We start from the raw sequence: 12,793 nt of genomic DNA on the forward strand, positions 1-12,793 counted from the left end.
GACGAGTGGAAGACCGCCTTCCAGACTAAATTCGGATTATTCGAGTCCCGAGTTATGAATTATGGATTATGCGGAGCTCCCGCAACGTTCCAGCATTTTGTCAATGACATTTTCCAGGACTATCTAGATAGGTTCTTGATAATCTACCTGGACGATTTTTTGGTGTTTTCTAGATCACAATCAGAACATGAGAACCACGTCAAAATGGTGTTACAACGATTGCGGGATCATGGACTTTATGCCAAGCTGGAAAAATGCGCTTTTGATCTACAAGAGGTAGATTTCCTTGGATACCGTATCTCGCCTCTAGGGCTCTCCATGGATCCAGCCAAGGTTTCAGCAGTATTGGAATGGCGGGCGCCAACTAACAAGAAGGAGGTGCAGCGATTCTTGGGGTTCGCGAACTATTACCGCAAGTTCATTCCAGATTTTGCCCGCTGGTCTGACCCAATCACTAGCTGCATCCGTGGAAAACAGCCCTTCCGCTGGACTGATCAAGCAGAGAAAGGGTTCCAGCAACTAAAGAAATTATTCACATCCCAGCCAATCCTTCAGCATCCAGATCCTGAAACCCTTTTTGTGGTGCAAGCGGACGCCTCTGATGTGGCAATTGGGGCTGTGCTCCTACAACCGGTGGGAGATCATCTTCATCCTTGTGCCTATTATTCTCGTCAACTAACCGCACCAGAGAGGAACTATACCATTTGGGAAAAAGAACTATTAGCCATAAAGGCAGCTTTTGAAACTTGGAGACATTGGCTAGAAGGGGCCAAATTTCCCATTGAAGTCCACACTGATCATCGGAATCTAGAACATCTAAGAACTGCCCGCAAGCTAAATCAAAGGCAGCAACGTTGGGCTTTATTCTTTGAACGTTTCAACTTCCAGATTCATTATGTGACCCCAGCCCAAACCAAGCAAGCAGACGCCCTGTCACGTAAACCGGAATACGCTGCAGGACGCAAGGAGACCTTTGAATCCCAACTACTACAACCCGAGAACTTTGCCACGCTCACAGTGGGAAACACCAAATCCACTCCCATTGATTCAACTCCCTCTACTCCAGGGCCCATCTGTGCTCAAGAAATCAGGGCTAGTCAGCAAGCAGATGCCTGGGCGCAGGACCAACTTCGTCAAGGTCTGCATTTTCCCTTTTCGCTTAAAGATGGACAGCTTTGCTATAGAAATCATGTTTATATCCCACCCGGACCGGGCAGGGAAAAAGCACTTCGTCTGTGTCATGACTGCAAACCAGCAGGGCATTTCGGACTATTTAAAACCATGCATTTGATCCTAAGAGATTTCTGGTGGCCCAAGATCCGCAAGGATGTGGAAAAATATGTTAACACCTGCCCAGTATGCCAGCGCTCCAAGATAAGAAGGGAGAAGCCCTCAGGGCTTCTACACCCCCTTCCTAACCCATCTCGCCCATGGGAAATAATTTCTGCGGATTTTATCACTGACTTACCACCTTCCTGTGGATTCACCACGATCCTAGTGGTGGTGGACCTTTTCACCAAGTTAGCCCATTTCATTCCCTGTGAAGGTCTTCCCACGGCCCAAGAGACTGCAGATTTATTCCTCCAACATGTTTTCAGACTTCATGGATTGCCCAAGAGTTTGGTCACAGACCGTGGATCTCAATTCACCTCTCGTTTCTGGAAGGCACTACAAAAACTATTGGGCATAGACTCTCGTTTATCTTCAGCTCACCATCCTCAAACGGATGGGCAAACTGAGCGCACCAATGCCACTTTGGAACAGTACCTTCGCTGTTATGTAAACTACCAACAGGACAATTGGGCTTCTCTGTTACCACTGTCGGAATTTGCCTACAACAATGGAGTCCAGGCTTCTACAAAAGAAACGCCGTTCTTTGCAAACTACGGCTTCCATCCACGTTTCTTTCCCCCTGTCATTGAAACTTCAGAAGTCCCCGCAGCAGAAGAATGGCTGCAGGAACTCACAGCGGTGCAACAACTTTTGCTCCAGCAACTGGAACAAGCCAAGGAGGACTATAAACGTCACGCGGACAAACATCGCCAGCCGGGCCCCGAAATCAAGGTAGGAGATCGGGTTTTTCTGTCCACTCGCTTTTTGCCCTCCCATCGCCCTTGCCGGAAGTTAGATGCCCGTTTCATTGGCCCCTATCCAGTGGTGGCGCAATTAAACCCCGTGACTTTCAAACTCCAACTTCCGCGTTCAATGCGCATTCACCCAGTGTTTCACCGCTCCCTGCTCCTTCCGGCGGATGGTGTGCGGCCAGATGTAGACCGGCCGGCCCCCGTCCCTATTTTGGTAGATGGGGAGGACGAGTTCGAGGTTCAGGACATTTTGGATTCTCGCTTTCACCGCCGCCGCCTGCAATATCTCATTGACTGGGTGGGTTTTGGCCCGGAGGAACGCTCTTGGGAAGACGCCTCCACAGTCCATGCTCCTGATCTAACCCGTCGCTTTCATCAGACCTATCCCGCCAAGCCACGACCTCGCGCCTCGGGGAGAGAGTCCCAGTTTGGGAGGAGCCTTGAGGAGGGGGATAGTGTGATGACTCATGGGCCTTGTAGTCCTGCTCATGACATTGTAATGCCTGATGAAGAAGAAAACTTGGGTTTTTTACCTTCCCAGTCAGAACTGGAATCTTCTCAGCCAGATCTTTCCCAGGCAGATCTGGGAACCTTGCACCTGCAAGAAAGTTGTGTCCCAGAAGTATGTCAAACAAACCCTGAGCCTACATCTCCCGTGTTCTCTCGCCATGAGTTTTGTAAACAACAGAGGGGTTTGGAAGCAGCTTCGCGCAGGAGTGCAAGAATAGCAGCTAAGAATGTACCCAATTAAGTCTGTTTTTCGTGAGAATCTTTAAGGAGTCAAACATCTGGTCTCAGAGTTTAGTTTTCGTTTCTGGTTCCCAGAGAACTGCTTCGGCGGGAAAGTTAGACTCTATATAGGTGTTTTAACCGCGTAGTAACTTCGCGGAGTCAATTCGTCAGCCTCCGGAGCGAGTTGTGTCTGGACAGCGCGCTCCGATTCAAGCCTCGTTCCTGCTCAAGCCTTGCCTTGTTTCCAGCCTTCGCTCCTGTTTCCCAGCCTTTGTTTACCTACGGATCTTGCCTTGTTTCCCAGGACTAAACCTTGCCTTGTTTCACGGATTTTACCAAGTTATTCCACGGACCTTGTTCTTGTTCCTCGTTACCTTGTTCCACGTTTCAAGCCTTGTTTCAAGTATCAAGTTATTTCCTAGCCTTGCTCAAGTTCATGGACTAAAGGACCTTGTCATCTCCCCTCACTTTGCCTGGCAAAGTGAGTGTTTCGGTTATTGGATTACAACTTTGGACCTTAATATTTCATATTGGACATTGTTTCTTTGGACTAATTTTGACCTTTCCTGAAAGGTCTGCTTCTGGACTAACTTTTACATTTGCTTTTACTAACTTTATATATTTCCTTAATAAAGATATTAGATAGAATCTGGCCTCTGCGTATGGTTATTGGTGCTCTGTAGCCTGGGTCGTGACATCTATCTAATGTATGATTGTTTACAATATGATCCTTAGTATCAATACACTGCAACATATTATCATTGCATATCTTGGAGAGATTAAACAAACTTTTTCTTTACATGGACAACATTTACAATCTATAATGAGTGTTTTGAATATTCGCCTTGATGCAATTTGTCTGAAGCACCTTTTCATGAGCTGCAAATGTGAATCGTTCTCTTGCTTTTTTGAGCATCCTAGTCTATAACCATTTCCAGATGTTCCCTTTCTAGAGATGTAAAGGTCTGGACCCCCCCCCCCCCCGCCCCAGAAAATTAGGTAAAAAAAACAGTTCCTCCACTCTTTTTCCTTTTTTTTTTTTTTTTTTTGCCCAAAGCCATTTATTTTCTGGAAAAATTGAAGTGTGTAGAATATGTTCTTTTCCAATAATAAATAATATATCTATGACATGGTATTCAAACTATATAACATGAAGGTCTTAATGAAACATTTCTGAAACTTTTTGTTTTAACACACTTTTACGCCCAATTTTTCTGGGGGGAAAATAGTTTTGGAAAAAATGAAAAAAAAAAACCCAACAATTTCCTCCCAATTTGTCCATTTTTTCCAGGCCTTTCTATCTCTACCCCCTTCACAGTGTTTTCTTCTATGCTTTTAATGTAGTAGCTTGTTTTGCAATGTTTCAATATGGGTTTCAAAATTTTCTTTCTAGGAACACATTTTGTGTTTTAAAAACTCAATGTTTTCTTTCTTTCTATTAGCCCTTTTTGTTACCTTTACTGAAGTAATCACTCAAGGATTATTTCTCTTCTTCATTGACTTGTTTCACTTCTTCTACTTGGTTCTTTAAAATTATTTAAAATGCTAATTTTCTCAGAAAGCTGAGATGAAGGCACATCTGTTTCTCTTTGTCCTTGGGTTTGAAGAATAAGGAGTGTTTGGTACTATGTCATGTATTCTTTTTCTCAATTTAAAAATGGAAAAACTACCTACTTTTGCTACTCGCAATGTATTGAAATATGATAGATATGCAAAGAGGTTCCTAGAGCCCAAAGATCTGTTTACATAGTTTTTAGACCAATTTCCAACCATGATGGTTGAAACATTTCTGGCCAGATAGAAATCTCAATTGTGCTAGTTTCATAATGCTCAATAAGTATCTTGCTTCATTAATCTTTGTACCATTGGGATCCATAAAAGATCACAAAATGCACTGAGGCTGACCTTTTTCATGGTTTCTGCCAGAGGAACTAGGGACATTGAAGCAGGAAAAATGTAGTGAAACAAACATTTCAGATAATTTTGATCTTGTGGAAATAAGCATCTGTGTTTCATGTCTGAATTACAACAGAACCACAACACTACAAATAACATAGGAATTTTGCATGAATATATTACTATAACATGGAAAAGCTTGTAGCTGTGAATGTTCTCTGCCTGCCATAGCTACTAGAACCAGATGTCCAAAAACTATTACTAGCTCTCTACACTGAGTTTTCCTATAAATTCACAAATTCACTTAACAAGTAGTTCAACATTTCCAACTTTCTACTTCTATCCTTGCTTACATGAAGGTCCCAGCGGAATTTTTGAAGATATTAATTTCACTTTCTCCTTCAAACTGTAACCAAAAAACAAGTAATTCACAACCTTAAAATCTGAAGGAAATTTTGAATGGAAAGAATCTTGTGACCTTCTCAGCTGACTTTGTCATGGCTTGATGAAGACATCCTGAGGTGTGAGACTGATAATTTGGATCAGAACAGAATAGCAGAAACAGAATGATGCTATGGAAGGAATTATGTCAAAATAACTACATTTATACGTTACAAAAAGGATAGAGGTTTCCACAATATATGACAAGGATATGTTAATGACTGACTCACTGATACAATCATCCAACTCAGAACAGGAAGAAAAATGTGGGTGCATGGATGGAAATAAGGTGGCTACTGAGATTTTGAAAACACATCTTTTAAAAAAACTTTAATCTTATTTATTTATAGAAAGTTTTGAACACCCTGGCAAAGGGAGGGAAGTTCAAACCAGTAAAGACACTGATAGACAGCAGCTGCAACATAGTTCCAAGGATTTCACATGGTGAAAAAGATGAGAAAAGCCACCATCAAACAGAAGAGCCCCATGGTCTCTGAGAGGGCAAAGCCCAGGATAGCATAAAAAAACAACTGCTGATTGAGGGATGGGTTCTTGGCATAACTGATGATTAAACTGCCAAATACTGTCCCAGTTCCTGCTCCTGAGTCAGCTACTCCCACAGTAGCAGTACCAGCACCAGCACCAATGAATTTAGCAGCAGCATCAATGTCACAGGAGATCACACTGGTTTGGAATTCCCGTTGAACCAGCTGGTGATTGGAAATGCCAAAGGGCTGCACAGTTTGAGTTTCTGGCCTGCTCAATATAGAAAGGGAAGTTGGGCTTGTTAGAGCTTGAGAACAGCAGTGCAACAGGGCTGGTGAAGCCATCAGAGCCAGTGGAGCCTGCATGTTGATTGTCCTTGCCAAGGCTCCACAGCGTCCTCCGCTCCTATTGGTCCCCGCGATGCAAGGCAACGCAAGGATTTAATTTCAAGATAGGCTATTCTTCTCTGAAAGTGAGGACAAAAGAGGGCACATTTGAATATGCTTCTTTGTGTTTGTGGAGGTAAATCTAAAAATAACTGTTATTTCAGCAGAAATATACAGTACAATTAATTTTATCATGACCCAGTTACCTTCGTGTTTATTGTCCAGGCACAAACTATTAATGGCAACTCTTTCAAAGCCCCAGCTATAACACTTGTATATAGTTTTTTTAAAAAATGAAACTGTACTTATACTTGACAATATTTTAAACAGAGGGTGACCTTTGTGAAGTAAGACAAAATCAGGCCTAGCATGACCTGGACCGATTCTATGGGCCGTCATAGACATTGAACTTGCTGAAAGCACTTGAGCAGCAGTTTGACTAACAGGTTTTCTTACTTTTGATACTAAAGGGAATTCTAGAGTCAAATATTAACTTTCCTGTTTTGAAGTCAAATCTACTGCTAGCAAATAATGATAGTGAGTGAGAGAGAACTGTATTATATATACATTTTAAAAATCAGATTGAAAGCATGTTTTCCAGATATGCTGGTTTTGGGCATTATGTAAACATTCTTCAGCTTGCACTTATTCGCAAACCCATGTTGATAGTGCAGTGTGTACAAGTACATATCTACAAGATATGTTTAGCCTGCAGAAGAGAAGGCTGAGAGAAGACATGATAGCCATGTATAAATATGTGAGGGAAGTCATAGGGAGGAGGGAGCAAGCTTGTTTTCTGCTGCCCTGCAGACTAGGACACGGAACAATGGCTTCAAACTACAGGAAAGGAGATTCCACCTGAACATCAGGAAGAACTTCCTCACTGTGAGAGCGGTTTGGCAGTGGAACTCTCTCCCCCGGACTGTGGTGGAGGCTCCTTCTTTGGAGGCTTTTAAGCAGAGTTATGATTCTATGATTCCATAAGAGCTACTTGGAATTTCTTGAAGCAACTGAAAGCAAGTGATTTGTAGCCCCAAGTGTTGCCTACAACTTTTACCTCTTGTTTACACATGAGTATGTCCACACATTTATAGATCTTGGAGGAAATAACAAAAACAACAACAACAACAACAACAACAACAACAACAACAACAACAGTTTTATTTCTTGCCCGTCTCGCTTCATGGCTTGAGGTGGGTTACAGCATTACCAAAATTTAAACAAATGCATTATCATTTTAAAATACGTATATTAAAACTTATTTCCACAAAATAAAAATTAGGCATACAGTGTTTAAATTCATCATTAAAACTGTTTGGGTAGCCCTGCCAGAAGAGATAGGTCTACAGTTGTGGAGCAGCCAAAGAAAAAGTCCTCTGGGTGACAGTTTCCAGTTGGGTTTTGGCTAGTTGGAGTAAGTGCCCCCTAGAGGACCTAAGTGTGAGGGGCAGATTGTATGGGAGAAAAATTTGTACCTAGTTTCTGAACTTGGTACAAAAGTAGCCCAAATGTAGAGCGTGTTGCAGAAGTCCAACCTTGAGGTAGTGCATGCACTGGTAACCTCAAGGTTGGACTTCTTCCTTTTTTGATGAGAAGCTATCCCCAAGCGCCACAACCTGGAACCTGCCTGAGAGGTATGATAGGAACCATTGCAGCACATTGCCTCCAATACCCAGCCCCCCACCCCCAAGGCATTCCAGAAGGATACCATGGTCGATGGCATCGAAAGCTGCTGAGAGGTTTAGAAGCACCAACATGGACACACTCCCCCTGTCGGTGTTGAGAAGGAAATCATCCACTAAAGGCGACCATAGCAGGTTCAACTCCGTAACTGCTCTGAAGCCAGTTTGAAATGGGTCAAGGAAGTGGATTGAAATTGGCAGTACAAACAGGTTTAAGATGTAGACCTCTTAGAAATAGGCCCTATTTAGTTCTTTTTATGGCAATAACAAAAGCGACCATCACATATAATGGATAGCAAATATCCCTCTTTTCTATCAGGAAGGAATCCAGTATCCAACAAGTCAGGTTTCTAGTAATACAACAGCCAGTACTAGCCATATCAGAAATTCAGATAGTTATCTTATTTGTATAGCATCCTGGATATAAAATGAAACCAGCTAACAAATGTAGAATGTAAAATGTCAAAGCCATTTCCCTAAACTTGAACCTACAAGTTTTAGTGAGAGATGGCTCATATCCAAGCTCATTGTTTCAGAAACATAACTCCCCTCCCTCAGTTATTTCACCCTATAAACATACACTTGAACTTATATAGCTGTTTAAGCTTAAATGGTATCAGAGATGTATTGGAGAGAGAGAGAGAAAAGATACTTAAATCAGTAATCCCAGTCTGTAATACAATCTTATTCTGCTGCACAGCATGCATAGAAATTTTCTTCAATGGAGACTTTTTATTCTATAGTACAGCAGCCGTACTGCAAAGGAAATGTAACAGCATATACTTCTGACATTAGTTGTAATTGCCCAAAAGTGCTTGTACTTTTAGTGAACTGCAATCACAACGTTCTGTTAAGTATTAATTTAAAGAAAACCAAATCTAGCAAGAGTTGCTTTACATTTTGCGACAAGCCAAACCATTCCCCCACCAACTACTACAGACTTCTTTTTTGCAATGCCTCTGAACAAAGAGCACACTTCTTGAGACACCTCATGGGTTCATGATCAGCTCACCACAGTCTATTTATTTTGAAAATTCCTCTTCAGGTGTTCCCCAATCCCCAGAAGAACTGTTAAAAAGAAGAAGAAGAAAAGAAGGTCTCCTTCATCTTCCTTTGACAAAACAGATCTATACTAGGAATGAAATGGAATGAAAGAGACTCTTGATTTATTTTGTTCCATAGAATGGCATTTATGTTTTTGTGACCACAATGTCTAGTCATCCCTGGGGATTGGCACACTACTTTTAAAAAGTGATTGGTCACTCATTACTTTTAGAAAGTATCTCGCTAGCATGGTTATTGTATTTTAAAAGATTAACTAGTGTAGTCATTGTTGCTAATAACTTTCATTAAAAAAAACCTTAAAAATTAAGGTTCTCAAATATCTCAACAACATTTTAGGAATAATTAAATTATTATTTGGTGTCATTTAAATCCCACCTTTCTCCTAGTATGGGCCCTATCATACTGAGAGTCATTTTAATTATTTTTGAATTTTTATAAAGTTACCAGTAGTCATATAACCTTTTAAAAGTCAAAGTGTTTATTTCTCATAAGGTATGAAGTAAAAATGCTTTAGTAGTCAATACTGATACATGTAAAACATTACTTACAAGCTCTAGTTCTCCTCTATTGTTTAGTTTGTCATAGGTAAAGGTTATGGTAAAGGTTTTCCCTTCACATTAAGTCTAGTTGTGTCAGACTATGGGGGTTGGTGCTCATTTCCATTTCTGAGTTGAAGAGCTGGCATTGTCCATAGACACCTCCAAGGTCATGTGGCTGGCATGACTGCATGGAGCGCCGTTACCTTCCCGCCAGAGTGATACCTATTGATCTACTCATATTTGCATGTTTTCGAACTGCTAGGTTGGTAGCTGGGGCTAACAACAGGAGCTCACCCTGCTCCTCAGATTCGAAACACCGACCGTTCAATCAGCAAGTTCAGTAGCTCAGCAATTTAACCTGTTGTGCCACCATAAATATTAACTAATCTTGAACACAGTTATAGGACTGGAAGCTGAGAACTAGAGATGACTTTACAAGGGAAACAATGCAAAACGTTTGCCTCAATTCAGAATACCATAAAGGTATGTTTTTTCCTAGTAATTGAAGAGAATACCACACTGGGGAGATACTTATGACAGTTTATGCACTGTCCCAATGTAACATTACAACATGTAACATGTTGTAGTAACTTGGCACTCATTTTATTTTATACCAGCTTGGGTACCCAACATTGCCCAGGTTATTTGAAAAAGTCTTTTTTCATTTTGCAAAATGCATAAGGTTCTGGGTGAAATACAACTCACTTCACCACCTGAAACAATAAAGTTTGTCATGTTTGGCAGGTTTGTTCTAGATACATCATTGGTGGTGTTCAGTGTGCTCTCTGGCTGCAGGATGAACTACAGCTCCCACCATGGTGGGTCAGTCACCCTCAATTCCCTCCAGTAGGTCAGTTGGTCATGGAGGTTCTGTGTGCCAAGTTTGGTCCAGATCCATCAACAGTGATGGTCACTGTGTCTCTGGATGTCAGTGAACTGCAACTCCGAGAAATAAAGGTCAATTCCCCCCAAACTCCTCCAGTATATTCAGTTGGTCATGGTGGTTCTGTATGCCAAATTTGATCCAGGTCCATCATCAGTGGCATTAAGATTTCTCTGGTTGTAGGTGGACTACAATTCCCAGAAATCGAGGTCTATCCCTCACAAGCCCTTCCAGTATTCAAATCAGGTATACATGCCATGTTTGGTCCAGATCCATTATTTATTGGGTTCACAGTGCTCTCTGGATGTGAGGTACAACTCCTATAAATCAAGATCACTTACCCCCAAACCTCTCAAGTATTTTTCATTGGTCATGGGGGTTGTGTGTGCCAAATTTGTTCCAGGTCCATTGATGGTGGAGGTCACAGTGCTCTGTCTTGATGCAGAGTGAACTACAACTTCCATCATGTTGAGTCAGTCCCCCAAACCCTTCCAGTATGTTCAATTGCTGATGAATTTTACTCTGTTTGCTGTGCACCATAGAAAAGAGTAGGAAATGGTTATGAGAGAGGCAGTGGGCAGGATCATGCAAATTCCACACCAATGGAGAGACTACGAAACACTGAGATGTTTGTGGTGGAAGAAACACATAAAATCTAGGATGAAATTTTCCCTGTCTGAAAGCCTTCACTTGGGTGGTGGGCAGTATTGTGTTTGTGGAAGACATTGGCAGGGCTCTTGTACATGTTCACAGCACTTGCTATAACCTGCAATGTCATTGGAGGGGGGCCATTGGTGTCTCCTGCATAGTGGGACCTCTAGTTATTTGTGGAAGTGTCTGTGGAAGTGGACACCTCGGCCACATACACACATACATATTTTCACTTTTATTATGTGTATAGATTTGTGTTTTTATTTTGCATCATGAAGTCATTTATGGAGCTGCATTGAAGAAAAGGTGCTGCTGTTTATTGTACAATACCCCAATATTCCCTAAACTCATGATTGATATTGCAACAGTTCATGCTGGAAATATGCTTTCTTCTCATGGCAGTATGGACACCTACAGTGTCCAACAGATTCTTTCCATTCTGGGCAGATTATGAAAGCAATTCAAACATTAGCCTTGAGTTCTGAAAACTATGACACTGGTTAACCTACATTATGTCATATAACCATTCCTGTGTAAGTACAGTATTCATTTTTTCCCCTATAAAATTAAATCAGCTCTTTCCCTTCTCCAGGAGCTGACATCATTATGATGTTACATCCTTTGCTGACAGTGCAAGGCCTGGAAAAACATTCAGATTTCGCGTTATGGTGAATTCCGTCTGCAATGCTTCTTGATCTCTGCTAGGTTCTAAGTTGAACTGGAGGCAGCAGAGAATTTGCTTGGTTTTGCAGTTGCATTTCTAAGGAGCTTTTAGTACAGTATTGTGTTGCTGAATTTTCATTCTGGGACCTTCAGTCTTCTTTTCATTTTATCTGCAACAATCCTCCTCAATAGACCATCAAGCTGCACCAGTTTATCAGCCATGTGTCATAGTTTTCCAGTTGGTTAGTAAGTCCCTACTTTTTTTTCATCCCATGTTGACAGCTGGCTTTACTTTTTCCCTTCCAGTCTATCTTTGTCTCTGTAATGAAAATTAATAGCCACATTTAACTAAGGTCAAATATAGATGTTACACTGAATTAGGGTTGAGGGGATCTTCAGAAAAAAATGGTTCCTCCCAAGACACTGCTTCCTATTCTCCTCTGGTCAATGGCTTACTTGGCAACAGTGGCATGCAGCTGGGAAGTCATCATTTTTAATTTCTCATGCTGCCCTGGAGCAATTCTGTGAACAATCTTATTCAATTATTATGCTTAGTTGATAAAATTGTTAAGTACAGATAATTGAGGAGACTGGAAACTATAGCTAGGAAAATATAGGAGCTAGAATTTCCTCTAGTATTGTATTTTAGAGACAACATATTCTAGTTTTATACTAACTGTACTGGCTTCTAATTTGCTTCCAAGATCATTTCAAGGTCAATTCAAATTCTAAATATCTTAAAGAACTGATAACTGAAAGACCACTTTTTCCTATGCAAGCCTGCCTACAATTTGAGATCCTCAATAGAGAACATGTTGCATTTCTTAGTGCTGCAAGAGGCTGGTATCTAAGGATGCATCTTCACTGACACTTCAGTCTGAAGGGGGGGGGGGGGGGCAAATCAGTTCCATGGCAGTTGCATAATTCATGGAGCTGGTTTGACTCAATGTGGCAGTTAAATTGGTGTCAAACTACATTAATTTTACAGTGCAAATGCATCTTAAAGTGACCTAACTGTTAAGTAAAAAAGAGAGTTTTAATCAGGTCCTTGAAATAATAATTTAAATCACAACAGCCATATATTCGGCATGTGTTTCATAAATCTGGGAAAGAAAATATTTCAGAATTTCTTGAGGACATTTAAAGGTTTTATTAGCCACAGTTTGTATCCTTTTGCTTAAAATACCAAATGTCTCAGTTACCATGGAGTGGAATGTACTGGGCTCAGAGGTACAATTAAAAAGTTCAAATAGGACCTAACATGGTTATGTTTATATACTCCAAA

General features: G+C 41.1%; 1 protein-coding gene across 1 annotated transcript; it reads right to left on the reverse strand.

Annotated features, from left to right (window-relative positions):
• Positions 1 to 5,524: 5,524 nt before the first annotated feature.
• LOC100553710 (ATP synthase F(0) complex subunit C1, mitochondrial-like) lies at positions 5,525 to 6,359 on the reverse strand. Its single transcript, XM_062979800.1, has one exon. It carries the CDS (start codon positions 6,002 to 6,004, stop codon positions 5,591 to 5,593), a length of 414 nt encoding a protein of 137 aa, XP_062835870.1. The 5' UTR covers positions 6,005 to 6,359; the 3' UTR covers positions 5,525 to 5,590.
• Between the last annotated feature and the right edge of the window lie 6,434 nt (positions 6,360 to 12,793).

Source organism: Anolis carolinensis, chromosome 4 (genome assembly GCF_035594765.1).
Source record: "Anolis carolinensis isolate JA03-04 chromosome 4, rAnoCar3.1.pri, whole genome shotgun sequence".
NCBI lineage: Eukaryota > Metazoa > Chordata > Lepidosauria > Squamata > Dactyloidae > Anolis > Anolis carolinensis.